General features: G+C 52.5%; 1 protein-coding gene across 2 annotated transcripts in view; it reads right to left on the bottom strand.

The window, feature by feature from the left end:
* CRMP1 (collapsin response mediator protein 1) overlaps window positions 1-16,505 on the bottom strand; it is a 71,986-nt gene extending 55,481 nt beyond the window's left edge. The window contains exon 1 of one of the 2 annotated variants that reach the window (XM_045392117.2): window positions 16,008-16,505. In XM_045392117.2, coding sequence (XP_045248052.1) covers window positions 16,008-16,388 — 381 coding nt within the window. In that variant the 5' untranslated portion in view covers window positions 16,389-16,505. Of the gene's footprint in view, window positions 1-11,383; window positions 11,656-16,007 lie in introns of those variants that run through there. The other variant, XM_005554449.3, reaches the window with a different exon arrangement.
* Window positions 16,506-20,171: the final 3,666 nt, after the last annotated feature.

The following is a 20,171-nucleotide window of genomic DNA, read 5'->3' as shown; positions in this document are numbered from 1 at the left end:
CCTGGAATTGCCTGCTAAAAATTCCCTTCGGGGCTTTTATCAAGATATTCATTCACCAGATCTAGATTACAAGCCAGGAATTTATATTATTAACAAACATCCCCAGAAAATTTCAACACAGACCCTCTGTGGCAAGTCCTCACCCAAAGTGGGTGCAGTGCAGCCCTCTGCCCCGCTGACAGTGGGTGTGCTGCTCATGTGACCTGCTTTGGCTGGGGGTGCACCAGTCCGAGCACAAGCTTTAAGGGGCAGGTGGGTTCAGCTCTCCCTGACAGTCCACTCCTCGGCCATGAAAACCACAGGACCCAAGGAATGGCAGCCCCAAAATGACAGGATATGAGGAGCACACCTGACCCCAACAGAAGACTGAAGACAAATCAAGCTGAGCCCTGCTAAGCACCTACCACCCACAAACCCAATGCCACAAATAAATATTTGTTGCTGTAAGGCACAGGGTCTAGGGGGATGTTTGTTAGGTAGCATCATTGCATCAAAGCGAATTAATACATCAGAAAGGTTCTGTGTTGGGAGTCACAGGGTTTGCTGCATGAGAGGTTTTACAGCTCAAATACGTCAAACTTCCATGGCTTGGTCCCTACCTTGAATAACCAGAGCCTTCTCCTTCAGCAAGCTCTCCGCTCTGGCCTCCCTGAAACAGCAAATGCTGCCATCCCATTCAGCTACACACTCATATTTATTCACAGAAACCATCCATTTGCCTTTGATTTTGCCTCCGGGGACAGCCTGTCAGCCAGTGGCCCTTTGCCACACTATCCAGGCATGCAATCCACGAAGTGGCAACTGGTATAAGCCTGAATCTAATTAACACACATTCGTTCCCCCTCTCATGGATAGGGGACAGTGTGGCTTTCCCCGCTTCATGAATGGAGACACAGGTGGTCCCCATGGACTGCAGGACTTTTTTTTCCCGAGCTTATGCCTGTTTCTATGACAACTGCAGTTATAAGCGCACAATTTCAGGTCCCATTGTACCAGCAGACTTTCAGGGAGCACTCCCTGATGGACTGAATATCTGATTTTAAAACAGCACTCCTCTGTCACAACCCCAAGAGTGGGCCTGCATGCTGCATGGGGAAAGATGATGCTAGCTGCATGTGTGATCGGTGACTTGACCCGTTTCTCTGTGTTCTGGTCTGTGCTTCTTGCTCTATAGAAAGAAATCTGGATAGAACTCCTTTGCCTTAAGAAGTGCACATTCCTTGAACTCATATTAAGGATCAGTTCTGCATTACATGGGTTTTCATTTTTAATTCTTAAATCACCTTAAAAGTGGGAATAAGTATGACAAGTGAGGAAACTCAGAAGTAATTTGCTCAAGGTCACACAGCCAAGAGATGGTACAGCAGCTAGGATTTGAACCGAATTCCACCTGGCACCTATACAGAGACCACCCCACCACCTCTCGGTGGTGAGACTAGTACAGTGTTCTCTTCAGTGTACCTAGCTGATGCATCTGAGCCTCATTTCCCCCCTCTGTAAAACAGGGACAGGCAGCAACAGACTACACTTATCTGTTCAGTGTTTATCAAGTACATACTCCAGGCCTGGCACCTCCCCTGCCCTCTTGACACAATTATTGTGAATGTGGTCAAAAGTTGTTAAGGCAGATTAAAGGCTTCCGAAAACTGCAAAAGGCTTTCTAGGGGAAAGACATTACATGCAGAGACCCATCACCTAATAAACCTTGCCGATGCCTCCTGGGAGCCAGGTACTTATATTTACTCTCTCACTGCATGCTCGTTTAACAGAGGCGATGTTTGGACATGAATGCAGAGGTCAGACTGCACCTAACAACATGGGTGCAGAGGGCAGACTACCTAGGCTCTTATGTGGCCCCACACCTCCAAACTGTGTCACATGGGTTAGTTCACCTCTCTGTGCTTCTGTTTCCAACAAATGCAGAGGAAAATTTTGAATGTGAAATGAATTAACCCACGGATAGCACTTCACACAGTGCCTTATTTTTTTTTTTAATCCTTGCAATGTGGGGTAACAGATCTCATTAAAATGCTCAGTTCCATTTTCAGTTTCTGTCTAATCTGTCCCACCCCAAGCCTAACTCTTTTTTAGATCTTGTTGCATCTACTCTGGAACTGTTCTAATACCTACCTGCTGACTTTCACCTCCCAGTGTGCACTTGCCCCCAGTAAGCCCTCGCCCCATCTCCCTGCCACATATCTTGTCCGCTCCATATGATAGGCAGTGACCTTTCTGAAATGCAAATCCAACCATGCGTCGCCTCTCCTCAAAATCCTTCACCAGCTTGTCCTCGTCTGTAGGACAAAGCACACCTCCTAGGCTCTTCCTGGCCTGAGCCCTGCCCTCTCTTGGCCGCGCCCCACCACATCTATCTATGCACACCACACTCTGCCTCCCTAACTGCACCTTCACAACCTGTACCTTCGTCTATGGCCTCCCTGAAGCATGGATCTCTGGCCACATCTGCTCTGCTCATTGCTTTCCAACTCCTTAGTCACGTGCAGTGTCTTGAGTCCAGGATCACAAGGTCACTCTTTGGAGTTCCCACAACATGAGGCTTGCATCTCTGGTCAGCATTGGTTCATGACACTCATTTTCCAGCTCATTTTAATGTATCTTATTTCCTCCATGAGACTGAAATCCTTGGCATCGGATACGGCAGCTTATTCCCACATAGCTTCTTAGCAGGGTGATCTTTGGCAAGATACTTAATCTCTGTTGGCTTCAGTTTCCTCATCTATAAATGGAACCCATCAAAATACCTACCTCACAAGATTACTTGAAATAATATGTAAAAGCACCCAATACACTGAACACTGGCCTATGAAGTCTAACAATCTATGCCAAATGCTCTAACATTCTATGCCAAATGCTCACGCATTTGAGGACTCAGGAAAAAGCTTTGATTGCTTTTATCAGCATCCCAGAGGAGTTGATGGCCTTAGAAAGCCTTTAAACTAGTTTAAGAGGTCCCCAGTAATTAAAGTTTTATTTGGATTGCTTTTTATTCTGCACATTCAGAAATAAAATATAGCAAAAAAGAAATGAGATCAAAGGAAAGGAAAATGAAAGAAGGTAAAGGAAAACCTAACACCGCATGCAGAAATCATGCTAGAGGAGGAATAAAGAACTGGAGTGGTGTTGGAAAAGAGAAGGTCCTAAGTAATGGAGAAAACATCTTCCAGTGCCTCTAGGAATAGCAGTGTGGAAGAAGAAATTTGGGAAGATTCTGAGAACAAAAGTAGGGCACGAGGCAGAATCCCACTCTACATAAAGAAGAGCTTTCCAACAACAGAGCTGTACAAGAGTAAAGCAGGTTGCCATGTAAAGTGGTAATCTCCCTGTCATTGGAGGTATGCAAAGAGAGCATATTCATAATTTCTGCACTGAGGGGAGAATGGTGGGGGCAAGGGAGAAGCAATAGACAGACAATTTTTCTTCCTCCTTAATTGTACAACACAAAATTTTACATAATTTAGAAGTTTCATTCAACCTTGAGGTTATAGAAATCAAACATTTGCTGAGATGTTATTAGACCTTAAGCCCTAAGGGTTTATGGATATGGTATGATTAAAAAATACATGGCAACATAATTTGGGGGCAGATTCAAAATTTCCTCAAATAGCCACCTTTTTGCCGTATGCAATTCTACATCAGATCCAATGAGTCTTCCCATGGAATTGACGCCAAGTTCCAACACCAGGTCATTATTCAGTCAAGGCCCTGGGGAGAGGCGAAGATGTGCAATGTGATGATCCCGCTTGTGTGTAAAAAGTGCCTTTTGCAAAAGCTTCCTATTCCATGTGAAATGCAGTGAAGCCCATTACTAAACCAGATCTGCCCTCTCCCCATTGTCGAAGCACCACTTCAGAGGCCCCCACACCTTTTCTCTTTGAGCTCCAAACTCCTCATGCCACCTTCTTCTCCTTCTGCATAGTAACTACCTTCATGTTAAATCCACAGATAGGGCCTTGTTAAGGAAGACTAAACGCAGTTGTGGCTGAAACCTCATTCAGCAAGGAAGGCCACAATCTTGGCCCCATTCACTCACTCACACAGTGTGGCATCCCCACTGTGAATCCCCAGTCTTCCTGAGGGGCTCCTGAGGAGAATCAGACAATTTCCCAGTCTTCCAAGTATCCATGGTCAAGTGGAGCAGATAGACGTGAGCAACAAGCCAAAGTTACTGGAATCAAAGTGCTCGCCACCCCCAGCCCAGGAGGAGGGATCCTCTATGGATAATGGGCACAGCTGATACAAAGGCAGAGGGCCACACATGGTGTGCCAGGTCAAGGAGAATGCTCTGGATGCCTGGAACACAGGCCCAGCGAAGGAGTGAGGAACTGCAACCTCATATAGCCACAAACGTTGCTTTCTTCCTTTTAGCTGCTTGCTCTTGTTTTCTAGACCAACTTCTCTATGAAGCATCCAAGATCCCACTCCACTTCCCAAACTACCAACACCAACTCAGAGTTGTTTCTTCTCAGAGCAAAGCTATGATTTGGTCATTACAGCTCTCTAGGGCAATGGTTCTCAACCTTACTGTATTCAGGACATACTTTCAAATCATATAAAATTTTGCAGCATTCTTGAAGGATTAAAGATCTAAAACTACACCAAGTATGTCTGCAACCATCACCATGCCCTCCCACTACCGTGTGACTGTGGCTGTCTTACAGGTCTATAGTAGCTGTGATTACACTTGGTTACTGTTCAGCACCATGGTGCTGTCCACTGCCCTGACCATGTTCTTTTATATGCCCTCAGGGCAAAGTCCTCTGGTGTCCCTCTTCCATGGCAAGAGCTGACTTTTACTTACAGCAAATTAGACTCTATTCAACATCTCTCTGCTTGTGAATACTCAGGGCTCCACCTGCGAGATGCTACAATAATTCATAAACTTGGTTGTAGTAAACATAAATTTTAAATGCTGATCAAAATTTAGCAGTACATCTGCAGAGAATTTTTTTCAGTACACCACTGTGCTCACAGCACACAGGCTGAGAACCACTGGGTGTTGAAATAGCTTGCATTTTTCTGTCTTCTACCAATACCTTTTGTACATGGGCCCCTAATTTCTATCTCTGTCCCCTGCCTCTCACCCTCATTCCAATCTATTCCTTATTGTCCACTGAGACACCTCAATTTGGAGCTTGCTCCCAAATCCAGTTCAACCTAAGAACCAATGGTGGGATTTTTCTCCCAACCCAGTCCCTGTGCTTCCTGACCACCTCATCATCAGCTTCCACAGGTGTGTATTAGCATCTTTCACATGTCAGGACTTTCACATTTAATCCTCACATCTCCTCCAGAAAGACTGACTTTGTGCTTCTCTCCCACTGATTTAGAGCTTGATCATACAACTTGCTTTGGCCAGTACACTATCAGTAGCTGTGAAATATGCTATATTTGAGTACAAGTTCTTAAAGATATTTCAGGTTGCTGCCAATCTCTTATGCTTTTCTTCTCCTTCAGCCTGGGTCTCAAAGTGAGGAGATGCACAGAGCAGACTCACTACCCACCAGTAAACAGGGCAAAGTTCCAGCCAACCCACAGCCCTCATGTAGCATAAGCAAAAAATAAGCGTATATTGTTGAGACCTTAGGTTGTGTGCTATGGAGCAAAGCTAATACACCATCCCACGGTAATAATAATAAGAGCTAACCCACATTGCATTTACTATGTGCAGGCAGTATTTTAAGCATCTTACACATATTAGGTCATTTAATTCTATGGGGAAAAAATCTTAGGAAATATCATTCTGATTTCCAAACATAAATCTGTACGGAGAAAATTGATGCATAGAAAGAATAAGTGACTTGTCCCAATTACACAGCTAGTAAGTAAAACAGCCAGGATTCAAAGCCAGATAGTCTGAGTTCAGAATCCACATTCCTACAAGCTGCTTTCATAGTACCAGCCTCTTACCTCAAGAACTTCCAGTGTCTTCCTATTAACCATGGAAGAAGATCAGAGTGGCCTAGAACTTGGAACTGAATTATCTAATCCAACTCTCCCTGTCAAGAAAAGGAATCTGAGGCCCAAGGAGAGAAAGTGACTTGGTCAACATCAAATAACCCATTCACATCTGAGACACACTTAGAACCCACGTCTTATTTCCATCCCCTTGGGTGCATTCTGCCTGATTTCCAAAACCTTACAGAATCCCCCCATAGCCCCACCCATTCACATGTATTTCCAGTTCTGCATCCTCTGATTCAGTTGTGTGAAATATTCCACCCACCTTGCATGCCCTTCCCTTCCCTCCACCAATCAAGTCCCTTAACACCTGGCTGATGTCATCCTCCAAACCCCAAGAAGCCACCTCTCATTCCTTCTGCCAGGGCTGAATCATCTCTTCTCTGAATTCCTCTGACACCTGTGCCCTGTTCCGCAGCCTGCCTCCCTCCCTCCCTCCCTTCCTCTTCCTCTCCCTCCCTTCCTTCCTTTCTTTCTCTTTCTTTCTTCTTCTTCTTCTTTTTTTTTTTTTTTGAGACAGTCTTGTTCTGTCACCCAGGCTGGAGTGCAGTGGCATGATCTCAGCTCACTGCAACCTCTGCCTTCCAGGTTCAAGCAATTCTCCTGCCTCAGCCTCCCGAGTAGCTGGGATTGCAGGTGCTCACCACCATGCCCAGCTAATTTTTGTATTTTTAGTAGAGACAGCGTTTCACCATGTTGGCCAGGCTGGTCTCAAACTCTTGACCTTAAGTGATCTGCCCACCTTGGCCTCCCAAAGTGCTGGAATTACAGGCACCCTTCAGTCTTTCTTAAGTTGTTTTATGTGCATGCACTTTGTTACTTAGATGGCAAGATCATTAAAATCAGGGACCCACACACACACACACATGCTTTCTCACCACACCTGCTGGTTAGCTACCATTCTGAATTTTCATTTCCTCAAAGACACAGCCTGAGTTTTCAGAACGGAGCTATGACCTGTTAAACATTTACTATGTGCCATGCACACTCATGTACGTTGTATTGTGTGTGCTCCATGTATTCAGTCTTGGCCATGTTCATTAGAATAAATGGGCATTCAGCGTTAAGGTGGCATAGTTATGTCACTTTCACTTTTATATCCCCTCTGAGACATTTTTAAGAACTTGATTTAAACAAAATAATGTTTTCCCTAAAAATGCTCCACCTCTCCCTCTCTGATCATGACCTTGACATCATGAAGGGTGTTTGCTTCTCTGCCCTGGATGACAGACGCTCAGAGTCAGTAGTGGATGACTAATCATGGCCACTCCAGTGTCCTCATCACTGGCACATTTGTTCTGTCCTTCCTTGATCCTCAGTCCTGCTATTCGACTTCCATCTGATTTCACCATAGGCATGACAAATCACTGTGGACATCTCAAATCCTTTATGCAAAAAGGCAGGGAATAAACTGGGTATCCATAGATAGGCTGAATGTCACCCTTGAGAAAAAGCATAATAGGCCTCACACGTTTTTTGTGTACTTGCAAATTAGAGCAACTATTCAGCCTGATGTGATTTTTACTTGATCTTTCTTTTCTGGTCATCTTCACTGTTTTATCAAACACACACACACACCCACACACAAACACATTTACACACCAAAGGCATACACTTACATTTACATACAGACACACACTGGCACTCACACACACAACTATGCACACACACACACACACACACAGAGGCAGTGGCTTTCCTAGCATGCAGACCAGCCCATCTACCCTCCCTGCTTGAACGTAAGCTCTCCTTCCTCCACTGGCCAATGAAGAACGTTTACAAGCCTCTGAATCTCTCTGAGCCTCAGTTTACTCTTTGGAAAAGAGGGGTGATCTACCTAGGCTGCCTTTCTCACAGTACGATGCATAGAACTAGGTGAGAGGTAATGGCAATTGTGCTGAATGCTTGGACTAGAGCAAAAACACATGGGATCGGTACTCATGAAGCTTCATTTTTAACAATACTCTGTAATCATTATGGGACACTCCTTACTCCTCTCACAGCTGAGCAGGCCTCCCCTCTTCCGTGGCTCTATTAACAGCCAACAGCTTCTGCAGGGCTAGGAAGCCATGTGCCTTTGTTTGCTCAGAGCCACACCCAGGATGCTCTACTCACTGCAGTGGGCACAAGAAGCCGCTTCAGCTAAGTTAATCCCCAACTGTGCCATTCATTAAAAGAAAAAAAAAAGCCACGCATGAAAGAGAGCTTTATAAATATTTCAAACAGTCCTTGCGGGCAGGAGCTAAGTATTTCCGCTTTTTCGCTCTTCCATCTCTAACCGGCTACTATATTATCTCAGAAAAAGGCTGAGATGGAAAAAAGAGGAAGAAACCACCATCATCGTCAACATGAGCAGACCGAATAGCCTCCTTGCCTTTGCCCATGCTGTGCCCCTGCCTGTGATGCCCCTTCACCTCCCCCACTCTAGTTCCCACCTCTCCAGTCTCTGAACTCATTGGCAGAGCTACACCCTTATCCCCACTGTGCAGATGAGACAGCTGAGGCTCAGAGGGGCACGGGATGGTTCAGCAACAAGCAGGTGGGGACCTGGGGATGAAGCTGAGAGCTATGCCTGCTACCCCAGCACTTCTTCCCATGAACCACACTTGATCCTTTCTAAGCCCCCAGGCCTCTCCACAGGCCACACACCCTCGCTATCAGAAACATCTCATCTGCCTTCATGATTTGATCTAACTATGCAGAGGTTGCCCTGGGAAGCAGAGGGTGGGCTCTCCCAATGCCGTCTTTCCTTCAGTTTCTCCAGCACACCAACTCCTTTGCCTCTGGGGCCCCACGGGCTACACGAAGAACCCCTCCCTCCTCCTGTGCCCTCTGCCTCCCCTAGGACCAGGCTGAGTGTCCCTGCTGGGGCCTCCTTTGCCCCTCCGTGTGATACCTTTAACACTTCACTACCATTTCAGGCTGAAATGTCAGCCTTGGCTAAGCTCTAGAAGGACCAGGGCAAACCCATTCATCTCTTTCCCACTGTTCCTTGCACCCAGCACTGTGCCTGGCATGGCAGTCATTTGACAAACCCAGTCATTTGACAAACCCATTAACAGCCAATGGGTTTGCATTAACTTGTCAAATGACTACTATGGAACAGGTTAAGGTGCAGCCATTTGAAAAGCCACAGTGCTCACCCATTTGTTACATGGCATTTAAGGCAGGGATCTGGTTCCTGTCACAACATGTGTATGTGTGTTATTAGCAAAAGGTCTTCAGGAAGATGAAAGGCCCTACCGTGAAGCCCCATAGAAGTGGATCTTCTCTGATTTGTTGAAGGTTTTGATTTGTTTAACATCACAAACCCTTCTGGCTGATGTGAGCCAAATGAACACAAATGATCCTCATCAAGTCCCTCTTTCCCAGGAACTAAGCAGAACTTACAGCCTCTCTCCTTCCCATGCTCATTGAAACCAGAGGCTGCTGGAACCACTCATTTGATTTCTCTTTACATAGAAGTTGACTAATTGTTTCACATGAAGAACTAAAGCAGCAAGACCTGTCAGCAGATCTGAAGCCCTTATCATGCACCTAGCACACTAAACGCTTTGGCAGGGTCACCTAGGATGTTCAGGAGTCCTGTGAAGGGGCCTACATTGTACAGCAGAGCACTGAGGTTCAGAGGCATCGGACACCCAGCTCCATCGGCTGGAAAAGCCAAGGCATCTCCACTCCAGAGGGTGAGAGCCAGTAGGCCCGGTGACCACTTCAGCTTAGCAGACTGGGACTGCACACCTTCTAAGGGAGCATCCCACAGACCTGCCTTGCAGGCCATCCTGTTAGGTTTCCACCTTGGAGACTGGGGACCTGAGAGCAGCAAAGACCTGCTGTGGGCACACAGCCTCAAACCCAGAGCTCCTAACTCCTGAGTCACTGCATCACCCCTGACCCCATCACCTGCCTCAGTTCCCTTGGGAGGCAGGGTTAGAGGGTCCCAAGGCAGGGACTTGCTCAAATATCACCTGCCTTCTTCTCACATTGCCCAGGAGGGAGCAACCATACCTCTTCTGGTGATTCTCGACCAACTACAGTGTTTACAAATGGGCCACCTACACCTCTATGTCTCAGAGGGCAGAGCTGAGGGACGGAGAAGAGGTGGTGACCACCTCTGGATGGGGGCTTGGCAGAGGCCTGCTGGCAACAGCTGAGGCTGGGCCCAGGAGGAATTTTCTAACTCAAGACTCGGCCCAGAGCTGGGGCGGATGCAGAACAGTGCCGGGGACGCAGGGGGCCTGGGTTCCCTCCTGACCCTCTGGTGGAGGCCCTCAGCCCATGCTTCAGCCTCAGAGAGCTTTACATGGATAATGCCACCCGCAAAGCCTTGCTGCCCCGATTCAAAGAAATAGGCCTGCAATACAGGACAGGCCACTGGCAGGTGAGTGGAAGTGTCAAATCCCTCTGCCTACCCAAGGCTGCCCTCTGGCAGGTGCCCTGCGACTGTCCAGGAGCCTGAATTTTGCATAAATGAGCAGGCTCAGTCTCCAGTAGTCAAACCTCAGGAGTTACCCTGGAAGATTCCACCACGCCCAGAATCCCGCCTCCAGGCCCCGGGCTGCTCCTGCATACATGGGCTCCAGTGGTCCACATCCCTCAGGAACAGTCAGGCTCCACCTTGATGCCAGACAGGAACTGGCGCGGAGGGCCAGCTCCTGACCGCTGCGCCCTCAGCTCCCCACCCCGAGACAAAGCGTAAAGACGGGGGTTCCTTTGTTTCCGGCCACACCCAGGGACGCAGCCCTGCTGTTCTGCCTCCACTACCATCCCCACCCTCTTGCGGCCCAGCGTCAGCAGCATTAACCCTTCCCGGGCCGCAGCCGCCAGCGTCACCCCATTAGGTTATTTTTAGCTGCGGGGAGAGGTGGACCCAGCTTCCATCATGGCGCTGTCCCTAGGTCCCGACTTCCACTCCATCAGTAGGGGCGGGGAGCGGGGAGCGCTGGTCTTTTCCCTCCTCTGGCGGGGGAGGTACCCGGTTGTGAGGTGCATGGGCCGGACGGTGCGGGGCCGAGCGAGGGAGGCTCAGTTCGCCCTCCCACCCCCGCGCGAGGCCTGCGGGGAGGGGGTTCGGACCCCGCCCCTCCCTCTTTTGTTCGGCTCCGCATCCTCCCTGTCCACGCCATCCTCTGGCACATCCCGTGGGGGGAGGGGGCGGCAAGCCCGCGGGGAGAGGGACTCCCAGCTCCAGCCCCGCCCCGCCACACGGGGCTCCCCCACCCCCATTGTCCCCAGAGGCTGGGGGAGGGGGCTGAAATGCCGAGACCGGCCCCGCCCCACCCGCGGCGACGCAGGAGGCCTCGGGGGCCGCCCCTGCAGGCGCCCCACGGATCTGGACCCTGCCGGGTGCCCACCCCCAGCCCACGAAGGCCAGAGTGGGGCAGCGGGGGCGGAGGCCGCTTACCGTGATGTGCGGGATGCTCTTCTTGCCCTGGTACGACATGGCCCCCTCTGGCGCCCTCGGCCCGGCCGCTGACCTGCGGGGCTGTCTGACTCGGTCCGGCGCTCTCGGCCTCGCTCCCCGCGGGCGCGCTGACAAAGGCCCGGGAGGGATGGAGAGAGGGACGGAGGCTTGGCGCCCGTGGATGCCCACGCGCGGCTGCCCAGGCTGCTCGGCCCGCCCGCCGCCGCTCCGGCTGCCAGCACCGCCCGGCTCGGCGAGGAGGGCGGGAGAAGGAGGAGGGAGAGGCGAGGGCGGGAGGAGGGGGCTGCAGACAGCTCCTCCCGGCGGCGCGGAGCGGAGCCCGATTCGCCCCTCTCGGCTCGAACCAGGAAGCGCTTCCCTTCCGATCTCCCACTCCGCCCCCGCCCCCCACCCGCCCAGCCCCGCCGACCCCCGCCCGGCGCACACGCCCTTGGCGGGCCCTGGCCTCGCTCTCGCGATCTAGAGAGTCTGGTTTTCAGGGCTTGTTTAAAAGAAAACGACGGCGCGGTCAGGGCCCGCTGGCGGTGCCACAGGTGTGCGGCCGCGCATCTGTAGGCCTCCCTGGAACATCTGCGGGGGTGTGGGGGGAGGGAGTGTGGGACTCGGGCCAAGGACCGGCCCAAGCTGCTGGGAACGTTCTTGGCCCTCCAGGATCGCGCCCAACGACCGCTCCCCTCTTGCCTCTCCTTCCATAGCCTCCGTTTGTCCTTTCCGAGTGCCTCTCCCTGAATGCACCAAGCAATTTTTCCATCTCGGACCCCAAGCCTTTATTCACGCTGTACCCTCTCCCTGAATAGTCTTCCCCAGACAAAAGGCTGCCCACTCCCCTAGACCCATCTCCACTGCCTTCCCCACCGCGAAGCCTCTCCCTGACACCCTCTCCAACTTAGCATTGAACCAGCCTTCCCTGGGGGCCTCTAAGGTGGAATCTCCGTAACTGGCAGAGGTAACAGCAGGGACAGAAGAGTCCGGCCTTAATTAATGCTGACCTGTTCTACTCCAACAGCAGCTCCCTCACCACACAGCAGCCTGGCATTGGGGTTGTAGCAGAACGAGCTGCAGACATAACTCCTCAGACACCTGATTAAAGAAGGAAGTGGTTTATTCGTCAAGGAGCATTGGCAGATTCGCGTCTTAAGAGCCGAGCTCCCGGCCGAATAAAAAACCACTTCCTTCTTTAATCCGGTGTCTGAGGAGTTTTGTCTGCGGCTGGTCCTGCTACAGGGCCACCAGGTCACCCCGCAGAATTGCCTCCAAGACAGCAGGTGTCTGGAGGGCTGGGCCACTGGCACCAAGGTCTCCACAGCCCTGGGGACAAGCTGGGAGTCAGGAGGATTAGGGTGCTCCTGCCTCCCAGCAGTGTGGACACCAGCCCCGGGGTCCATGATCCAGATGTTGCTCCAGAGGGAGGTGGGCAGGAAGCCAGGTCACAGCTTGACAAGGTTCATAACAGCAGAGGGGAAAAGATGAAAGATGGAGGAAAAGGGGGAGTCCCAGCCAGCCCCCACCTCACTGAACAGGTGCCCCAAGTCCCCAGGCAGAATAAAACACCAACCTTATCCACCACTTCGCTGTTCATTTTCTGCATGCGAAATCCAACCCCACAGGTCCTATGAAATAACTCATCTTTTCTGCTTCCAAGTTGTCATCCAGAGCGAGGGTGGCCAAGTCTATGATACAGCTCCACCAGCACCCTGGTTGGGGGTTGGGGCCCTGACCTCCACCATCCCAGAGGCCATTCCCCTAATCCAGGGCAGGAGGCCAGAGACACCTGGGCCTTAAAATAGAGGTGAGGTTTTAGCTTCACAGATAAGCCAGCTCAGTATCCCCAGGAACACTAGGCATAATTTTCCCATTTTACAGATAGGAAATTGAGGCTTACAGAGGTAAAATGATGTACCCCAGGTGCAAAACATATTAGCTGCAGCAAAGCAGCATGGAGAAGCCAGGTTTCCCCACACTGTTTACAACTCATTTCCCTCCACGCATTCATGCATTCCTGGCTCTCAGCGAGGCCTAAAATCTTTGTCAATGACCGGAAATTGCAGGTGGGGACACTGTCCTTCCCCAAATCCTACATTCCCTTCCTTGGAGTTGTTAAGTCCTAGGTTCCACGTACCAGGGAGTTCCCTGGGGTCAGTCTGGAGATTTGAGCAGAAAGCCCCCAGAGCAAGGGACAAGACCACGTGCGTATCAGGGGGAGGAGCATCCGCCTGCCACTGGCCAAACAGATCGCTGCTCCCAAGCAGATTTCGCCGGTACAAAGCGCCGCAGACGCTCAGCCTCCAGCAGCGGCAATCGTTGCGCCTGCGCCGCAGAAACCCCTCCTGCAGCCCAGGGAGAAGCCATGTGGGCGGGGGGGAAGGGCCGGGGCACCCGTTGCAAATCCCTGGAGCGGTGAGGCCCGCCCGGGAACCTGAGCCCGCTGTAACCCAAGCCTCAAGGCTACTCTGCCAGCAGAAAGTAAAACCCTCCCTCCGTGGAGGTCGGGAGCCCCTGAGTTCCACAGTCGCGAAGCTCGAGTGCTGTCGGAGCCCTGGGCGCGCCACAGCGGCTGCCTTTTGTCCGGTCCCTGAGAAGCCATGGAGAAAGGCAGAAGGGGCCACATGGAGAAGAGGAAGGAATAGGGGAGAGGAACCGGAGAGGTGAAGCGAACAGCGTCTCCAAGCGTCAGGGCGCAGCTGTGGGGCTGGCCCAGCCTGCGCCCTCGGGGTGATGCTAGCGTTGGTGACATTGACCGCAGCTCCAGAGGAACTCTCCTTGGGACAGCTACGGGCAGTGCACAAAGCGCCCTCGCCTCTCTGGTACCCCACCACGCTTTGAAGAAGGCCAGGAGAAGACGGCCACCCCCATCTGACAGATGGAGAAGCTGACGCTCAACAGAGCAAAGCGCCTTGGCTGGAAACCCGGGTTCCCTGGTGCTGGTCCGGCTTCTCCGCCCGCGACCGAGAAGCCTCCCCATTGGCCTCGGGGGTTTGGATCCCAAGAGAGGTCGGAACACCAGGGAAGGTAGTGGATGGGGGAGATAAAGAAGGGATGGGGGAAGAGGAGGCTGGACTCTCGCACCATCTCCCTTTCTGACCACCCCCACCACCATACACACACACACACACACACACACACACACACACACACACACAGACTCTCGCACCATCTCCCTTTCTGACCACCCCCACCACCATACACACACACACACACACACACACACACACACACACCCTTGCTGTTGGACCTCTCCCTCGCGAGGCGCCGACTTCAGGACCACGGAGAGCTCTGGAGCTGCAGAAAGCCCGCCCGGGAAGGGATGGGGCCCGAAGAGGCCCACCACCGTATCTACCAGCCCCCTGCTCCTATTCCTCCAGGAAGCCCTCCCAGATATCTGCCCCGATCAAGTTCTGCTTCCCTCCAGGCTCACTCTGGGTCACTCACAGCATTTAAGAGGGGAAGGTTTAATTAAAATGATAATGATTGTAATAAAAGTCAACAACAAACATTTATTGAATGCTCACTACCTACGGGCATTAACTGATTTAATTATCACAATGAATCCGTCGCTCACCCTAACCTGGGAACTTCTGGAGGGTGGGGCCAGGTTGCTGAGCCAGGGACCTAGCGCCTACCCTGGGCCCGGCACCTAGCAGTGCTCCGGCTTCCAGGTCTGGACCAATTCGAAAACTCCCTAGCCCTGGGGTGCTTCAACTTCCGTTTTTCCGGCACCTGACCCTGGATCTTGTCGGTCCAACCAAAGGCTATGCCATGCATCGACCCTTCTTCCCCCAGTTCCCTGGTGACCCCCAGCTCAAGAAAGAATACCCACAGGGCCCAAGCCCTAGCGTTCCCTCTCCCTGATCCTCCCGGCCCCATGCTCAGGTCTAGGAGGCTAGAGATCCCGGTTCAAATCCCAGCTCTACCTCCACCTTGCTCTGTGAAGCAGGCACATTGGTGTGTGCTGTGGAGCTCAGGAGTGCCCCTTGAATATATTGACGCTTGAGGACAGGGGTTTACGGCTCCAACTGCCCGACGACCTAAATCCTTAGTCAAATCCTTCCCCCCAGCAAGCATGAGGGGAGCACTCGGGAAAAAGCTCCTTCCAGCTTGAAGCTGTGTGCCCGCAGGCGACTCGCGGAACCTCTCCTGGGGCTGGCACACAGTGGGTGCTCTATAATTACTACCGAGTGAGTGGACGGATGAATGGACCAACGCGGAACGGAGCTCTAGTTCTTTTCACAAAATAGAATGAGGGGTCTGGGTTAGATTCATCTCAGAGGTTCCTTCGCGTTTTAAGCGTCCATGCGGTGGCTTTAGCCAACTTACTTCCCCTCTCAGAACCTCGCTCTCCCTTTCTGCAGAAAAGGAGCCCGGACTGGACCCGGGCGATCCCTTCCGAGTCTCACGGACCACGCCGGCCAGCCCTGACCCAGTCGCCCCAGCTCTAGGAACCTCTTGCATGATGAGGTGGGGGAGGGGCCGCGCCGTGGCTCTCCCCAGCCTGGCGGCAGCTGCCCCAACACCCGAAGCGCAGGCATGGCCCTCGGGCGCCCCATGCCCTGGGTCCTCCCGGGCCCCGCCCCCCTCGTCCGGCCCGCGCGCGCCCCGAGGGTACCTGGCCATTGTCCCGGCCGAGGGGCAGGTGGCGGGGCGCGGGGCAGCGGATGCGCAGCGCCGGCGGCCGCTCGTCGCGCTCTCCGGGAGAGCTGACCGCGGAGCCCGAGGGCTCGCTCACGTCGCTGTTGGTGTCCTCGCTGCCGCCCGGCCCTGGCAGGCCGACCGCGTCGGGCCGGCCAGCGCTGCGCGGCGTGCGGGCCGAGCCGCGGCGGCCCACGCTGTAGGCGTCGAAGTCGATGGTCTTGTTCTCGTAGGCGCCCTCCACCGCGGCGAACATGCCGCCGTACTTCTGGCGCGGGGTCTGCGCCGCGCTACCCGGTCTCGCCAGGTACACGGGCAGGTCGTCCTCCGTGTTCCACGCACGCCGCCGGTCCGCCATACCCGTCCAAGGCCGGCCACCCGCCGCGCTCCCACCCGCCCGCCCGCGGCCCTGGCCACCGCCGTGCCCCGCGCTCCGCGCCTCGGTGCGGGCCCGCGGCGGCCCCGGCGCGACTGCGGCCCGGGGAGGGGAGAGGCGGGGCGGGGCGCGCGCCGGGGCGGGACTGGGGCGGGGCCTCCGGGCGGCTGCGGGCTAGCGGCCCGGCCAGCTACAAAGGACCGGGAGGCGGGGACCGCGGCTGGGGCGGGGAGGGATGGTGACGCGCCCGAACCGCAGCGCGGAGGGCGGGCCGAAGCACCGCAGTGCCCTCGCCGCACCCCCATTCTCCGCCCCCAGGCGGAGCGCAGGGCGCGAGGAGAGCGTGGGGCAGGAGCCGTGTGGGTACACTCGCGCGCCCATACGCTCTGGAGGCACACGCGGGTTCATACCTGCACACCAATTACGCCAAACACATGAGAGATGCACAGACATGCTGGCACACACAAGAGAGTCAATTACACACGCTCTCCCGAGATACACAGGGGCTCGATAATGCACACCATACTCAATGTTGCACACACATACATATATATGCTTGTGCACATTCCAAGTTCATTACACGCAACAGAAATCCTCATTGTCTCACAACCCCACTCACACACAGCATCACACCAAGATTAATTGCACAACTGGAGAGGCACATGCGTTGGACACACCGTTCATTCCCTCAGTATTATTTTGCTGAGCGCCCACTAGTGCCTAGCACTGTTGTAGGAGCTGGAAACAGAGCCATGGACAAAATAGACCAAGTGCCTGCCCTCCAGGAGCTGACCTGCTGAGGAGGGGAATTGGAGACAAAAGCACCCATATGGTGGGCCAAGGGGTGGTAAGGTCCAGGAAGGGTGGTGCAGCAGCCAAGAGGGACATGCTAGGGGCACACTCCGACAGACACATAAAAGAAATACATTCTTGCGTGAGAACCAGTGACGCACACATACAGGTGCATGACAATGACACCACACAACACACCAATATCAAAGGCAAGCTCAAGGCAATTCCACACTTGTGCATCGTAAACTGGCAACAGGACACCCACACACAAGTCCACACCAGGAATAAAGGAAGTCAAAAGCTTAAATGAAAACTCTCCAGAGAAAGACACACAGAGACAGAGATGACCACACACACACAGCTGGCAGTCAACCAGATGGACAGATATTCCCTCATTCGAGGGGCACAGTCGACCTTTGTTGCTCCTGGAGCTTGCAGTCTGGGCGTTCTGGGGTTCCTCTGTCGTGGAGGTCGCTCTGCTGGGGCTCTCCTCTAAGGCCAGGCACCACCTGCCTCCTATAGACACCTTCCCGTATTTCTCCACGATTATCAGGCAGAGGATCCTGCAAGTCCCTGGGGACCCTGCAGTCCCAGCTGCACTTCCTGGAGAGGCAGAATTGCCAGCTGCCGACCCCCTCCTTGGGCCAGTCTAGACAAGCAAAGTCAGGACTGGGTGGGGACTGCAGAGGAGAGCATCAGTTCTTCTTGCAATGCCCCCCCACCCACAGCCTTGCGTGCTGGGAGCTGTCCCTTCAACCCCCGGCCCTGCCAGCTGCAAGCCAGAGCTCCCGCAGTGTGCCCAAGCTCCAAGAATACCAGACAGATGGATTCATGTTCTTGTTTTATGACTCTTCGGCCCCATGGACTGAGGATCCTGGGGCCATCAGATCCATGGCCTCAGCTGACACCTCCCTGAATCTACTGTCTTTCAACCCTGCAACAAGGGGTCTGTGCAGAAGGTAGGTATTGTTACCTGCCCACTCTTGGAAGAGGAAACAGGAGGGGAGATGTGAAATGGCTCCCTCAGGGCCTCAACCTCAAGGAGATTCAGCCAGGCCTAGAGTGTGGGCTTATCCACTTGGTGGGAATTTAGCAAGTTCTTTTTCTGTGCTTGAGAGAGAAGCTAGTGTGGGGACACAGATGAGTATTTCTAAGTCTGCCTTCAACAAGTGTATACTCTAATGGGGGAGAGTGCTGAATGTGAGAATAGACAGTTCCACACACAGCCTCCGTCTGCCTTCCACCCACCACAGCCGCATCCTGGCTCCTCTTTCCTTGTGTCCCTGGGTCCACTGTGCAGATTTGCCACAGGCACTCCTGTTGAGGCCTGTCGGCCTCCAGGCTATCACGCAAGTGTTTTCGATTTTTTCAATGAAAATTTTTCTCTGTCTGGTGAAATACTATTCCAAGCCCATTCCAGGCAAGAACAATTCATGTTGAAGACCACATAGAAACTTCTTCTAAAACTCCACAAATGTTCAGGGTGACATAACCCAGAGAAATATCAGAAAACTCAAGAATCTGAGTTAGGTGGAACTTTGGAGGCCAGGCCTCCTACTGCATGCTTGAATCTGTTCTCAACATCTTGAGGACACAGTTTCTCAGGCTTTGCTGGTGGTGATGGAAATCATACTGTTTTAAAGAAAACACTTGCCATTGTGAGAAAGGGCTGGGCAGTTGCCAAGATTAGAGGGAGTGACACAAGCAAGGAGCTGAGAAAGGGCTGACTTTATGCACAAGCAGGAAAGGATCTTCACAGCTTCTGCTTATAGAAAGCTTACTATGTGCCCGGACCATTGTAAGCACTTAACAGATAGTAACTCTTTTATGCCTCGCAGCAACCTTGAAAGTACCATTTTAGCCTCATTTTACAGATGAGAAAACTGAGGTTCAGAGACATAAATAACCTGTCCAGGGTCATAACTGGCAAGTAAGACTTCAAGGTTTAAACAGAGTAGTCTGGTGCCAGAGTCCACATCGAAACAACTACCCTTTCCTCTCCCCAAGAGCCTGAGTGAGGTGATCCCACTGGGAGATAAGAGATAAAGGGACCTGGTTTAGGCAGAAGAGTCTAGGTGGTTGAGTTAGAATCCCGTTTTCTATGCAGTCTTGGGCAACGAATCATTCGACATTCATCTAACACACCTTTGTGGCGCCCACTGCGTGTCACTGACTTTATATCCCTTCCTCTCACTCTGTTCTCCCCCTGCAGAGGAGGCAATCGGACCCTCCTGAAGCTGCCTACTGTGCATAAGGGTTCTTGCACACACAGGTCATTTCTGCGCATCATGCTCCGCCTTACACACTGCTGGATTCCTCAGACAGCCCCACGTGGCGAACCAGGCCACCTCCATCTTCAGGCTGGAGTGCTGAGGATGACAAACCTTAAGCCCATTGCTCAAGTTAACCACCGGGAAGTGACTAAGCTGGGATTTCAACTCAGGTTTGTCTGAGTTTTTTCCACACCATCTCATCTCAAGGTCAGTAACCCAAGTGCAACAGAGAAAGGGACGTAGGAAACAAAACCCAGGGTATAAGGTTGGAAATGCACCCTCCAGCTTGCAGGGAGACAGAGAGGAGCAATATCTGCCAGGGACCAACAAAGGCAATATCTGAGAAAATTGCCCCCATCCTGACGACAGCTGTGACCTCCCCCATCCCCCAACCCATCCCTCAACTGCTCCCAGTCCTCCTGGGAAAGAGTTCTTATAAGTGAATTACACCACTACATTTGGCGAAGGACAAACCTTGAGCTCATCCTGTCAGACATGAAACCTTCTTCCTGGGTGATGGCAGAGAAATGAAAGGGACATGTCAGATGGGAGAGGACAAGAGGCCAGTTCAGGTCCAATGTGGATTTTGTTTTGGCAAACAAACAAACAAAAAATTAATTCATTGCAAAAAAGAATGTTTTCAAACAATGAAGGAAAGGGGATTGTAGTTTATCATTAGGTATATAGTAATGGATTATTG

This window comes from Macaca fascicularis, chromosome 5, assembly GCF_037993035.2.
Source record: "Macaca fascicularis isolate 582-1 chromosome 5, T2T-MFA8v1.1".
Classification (NCBI taxonomy): domain Eukaryota; kingdom Metazoa; phylum Chordata; class Mammalia; order Primates; family Cercopithecidae; genus Macaca; species Macaca fascicularis.
Note: the sequence above shows the minus strand (reverse complement) of the source record. Positions and strands in the feature narration are given on the sequence as shown.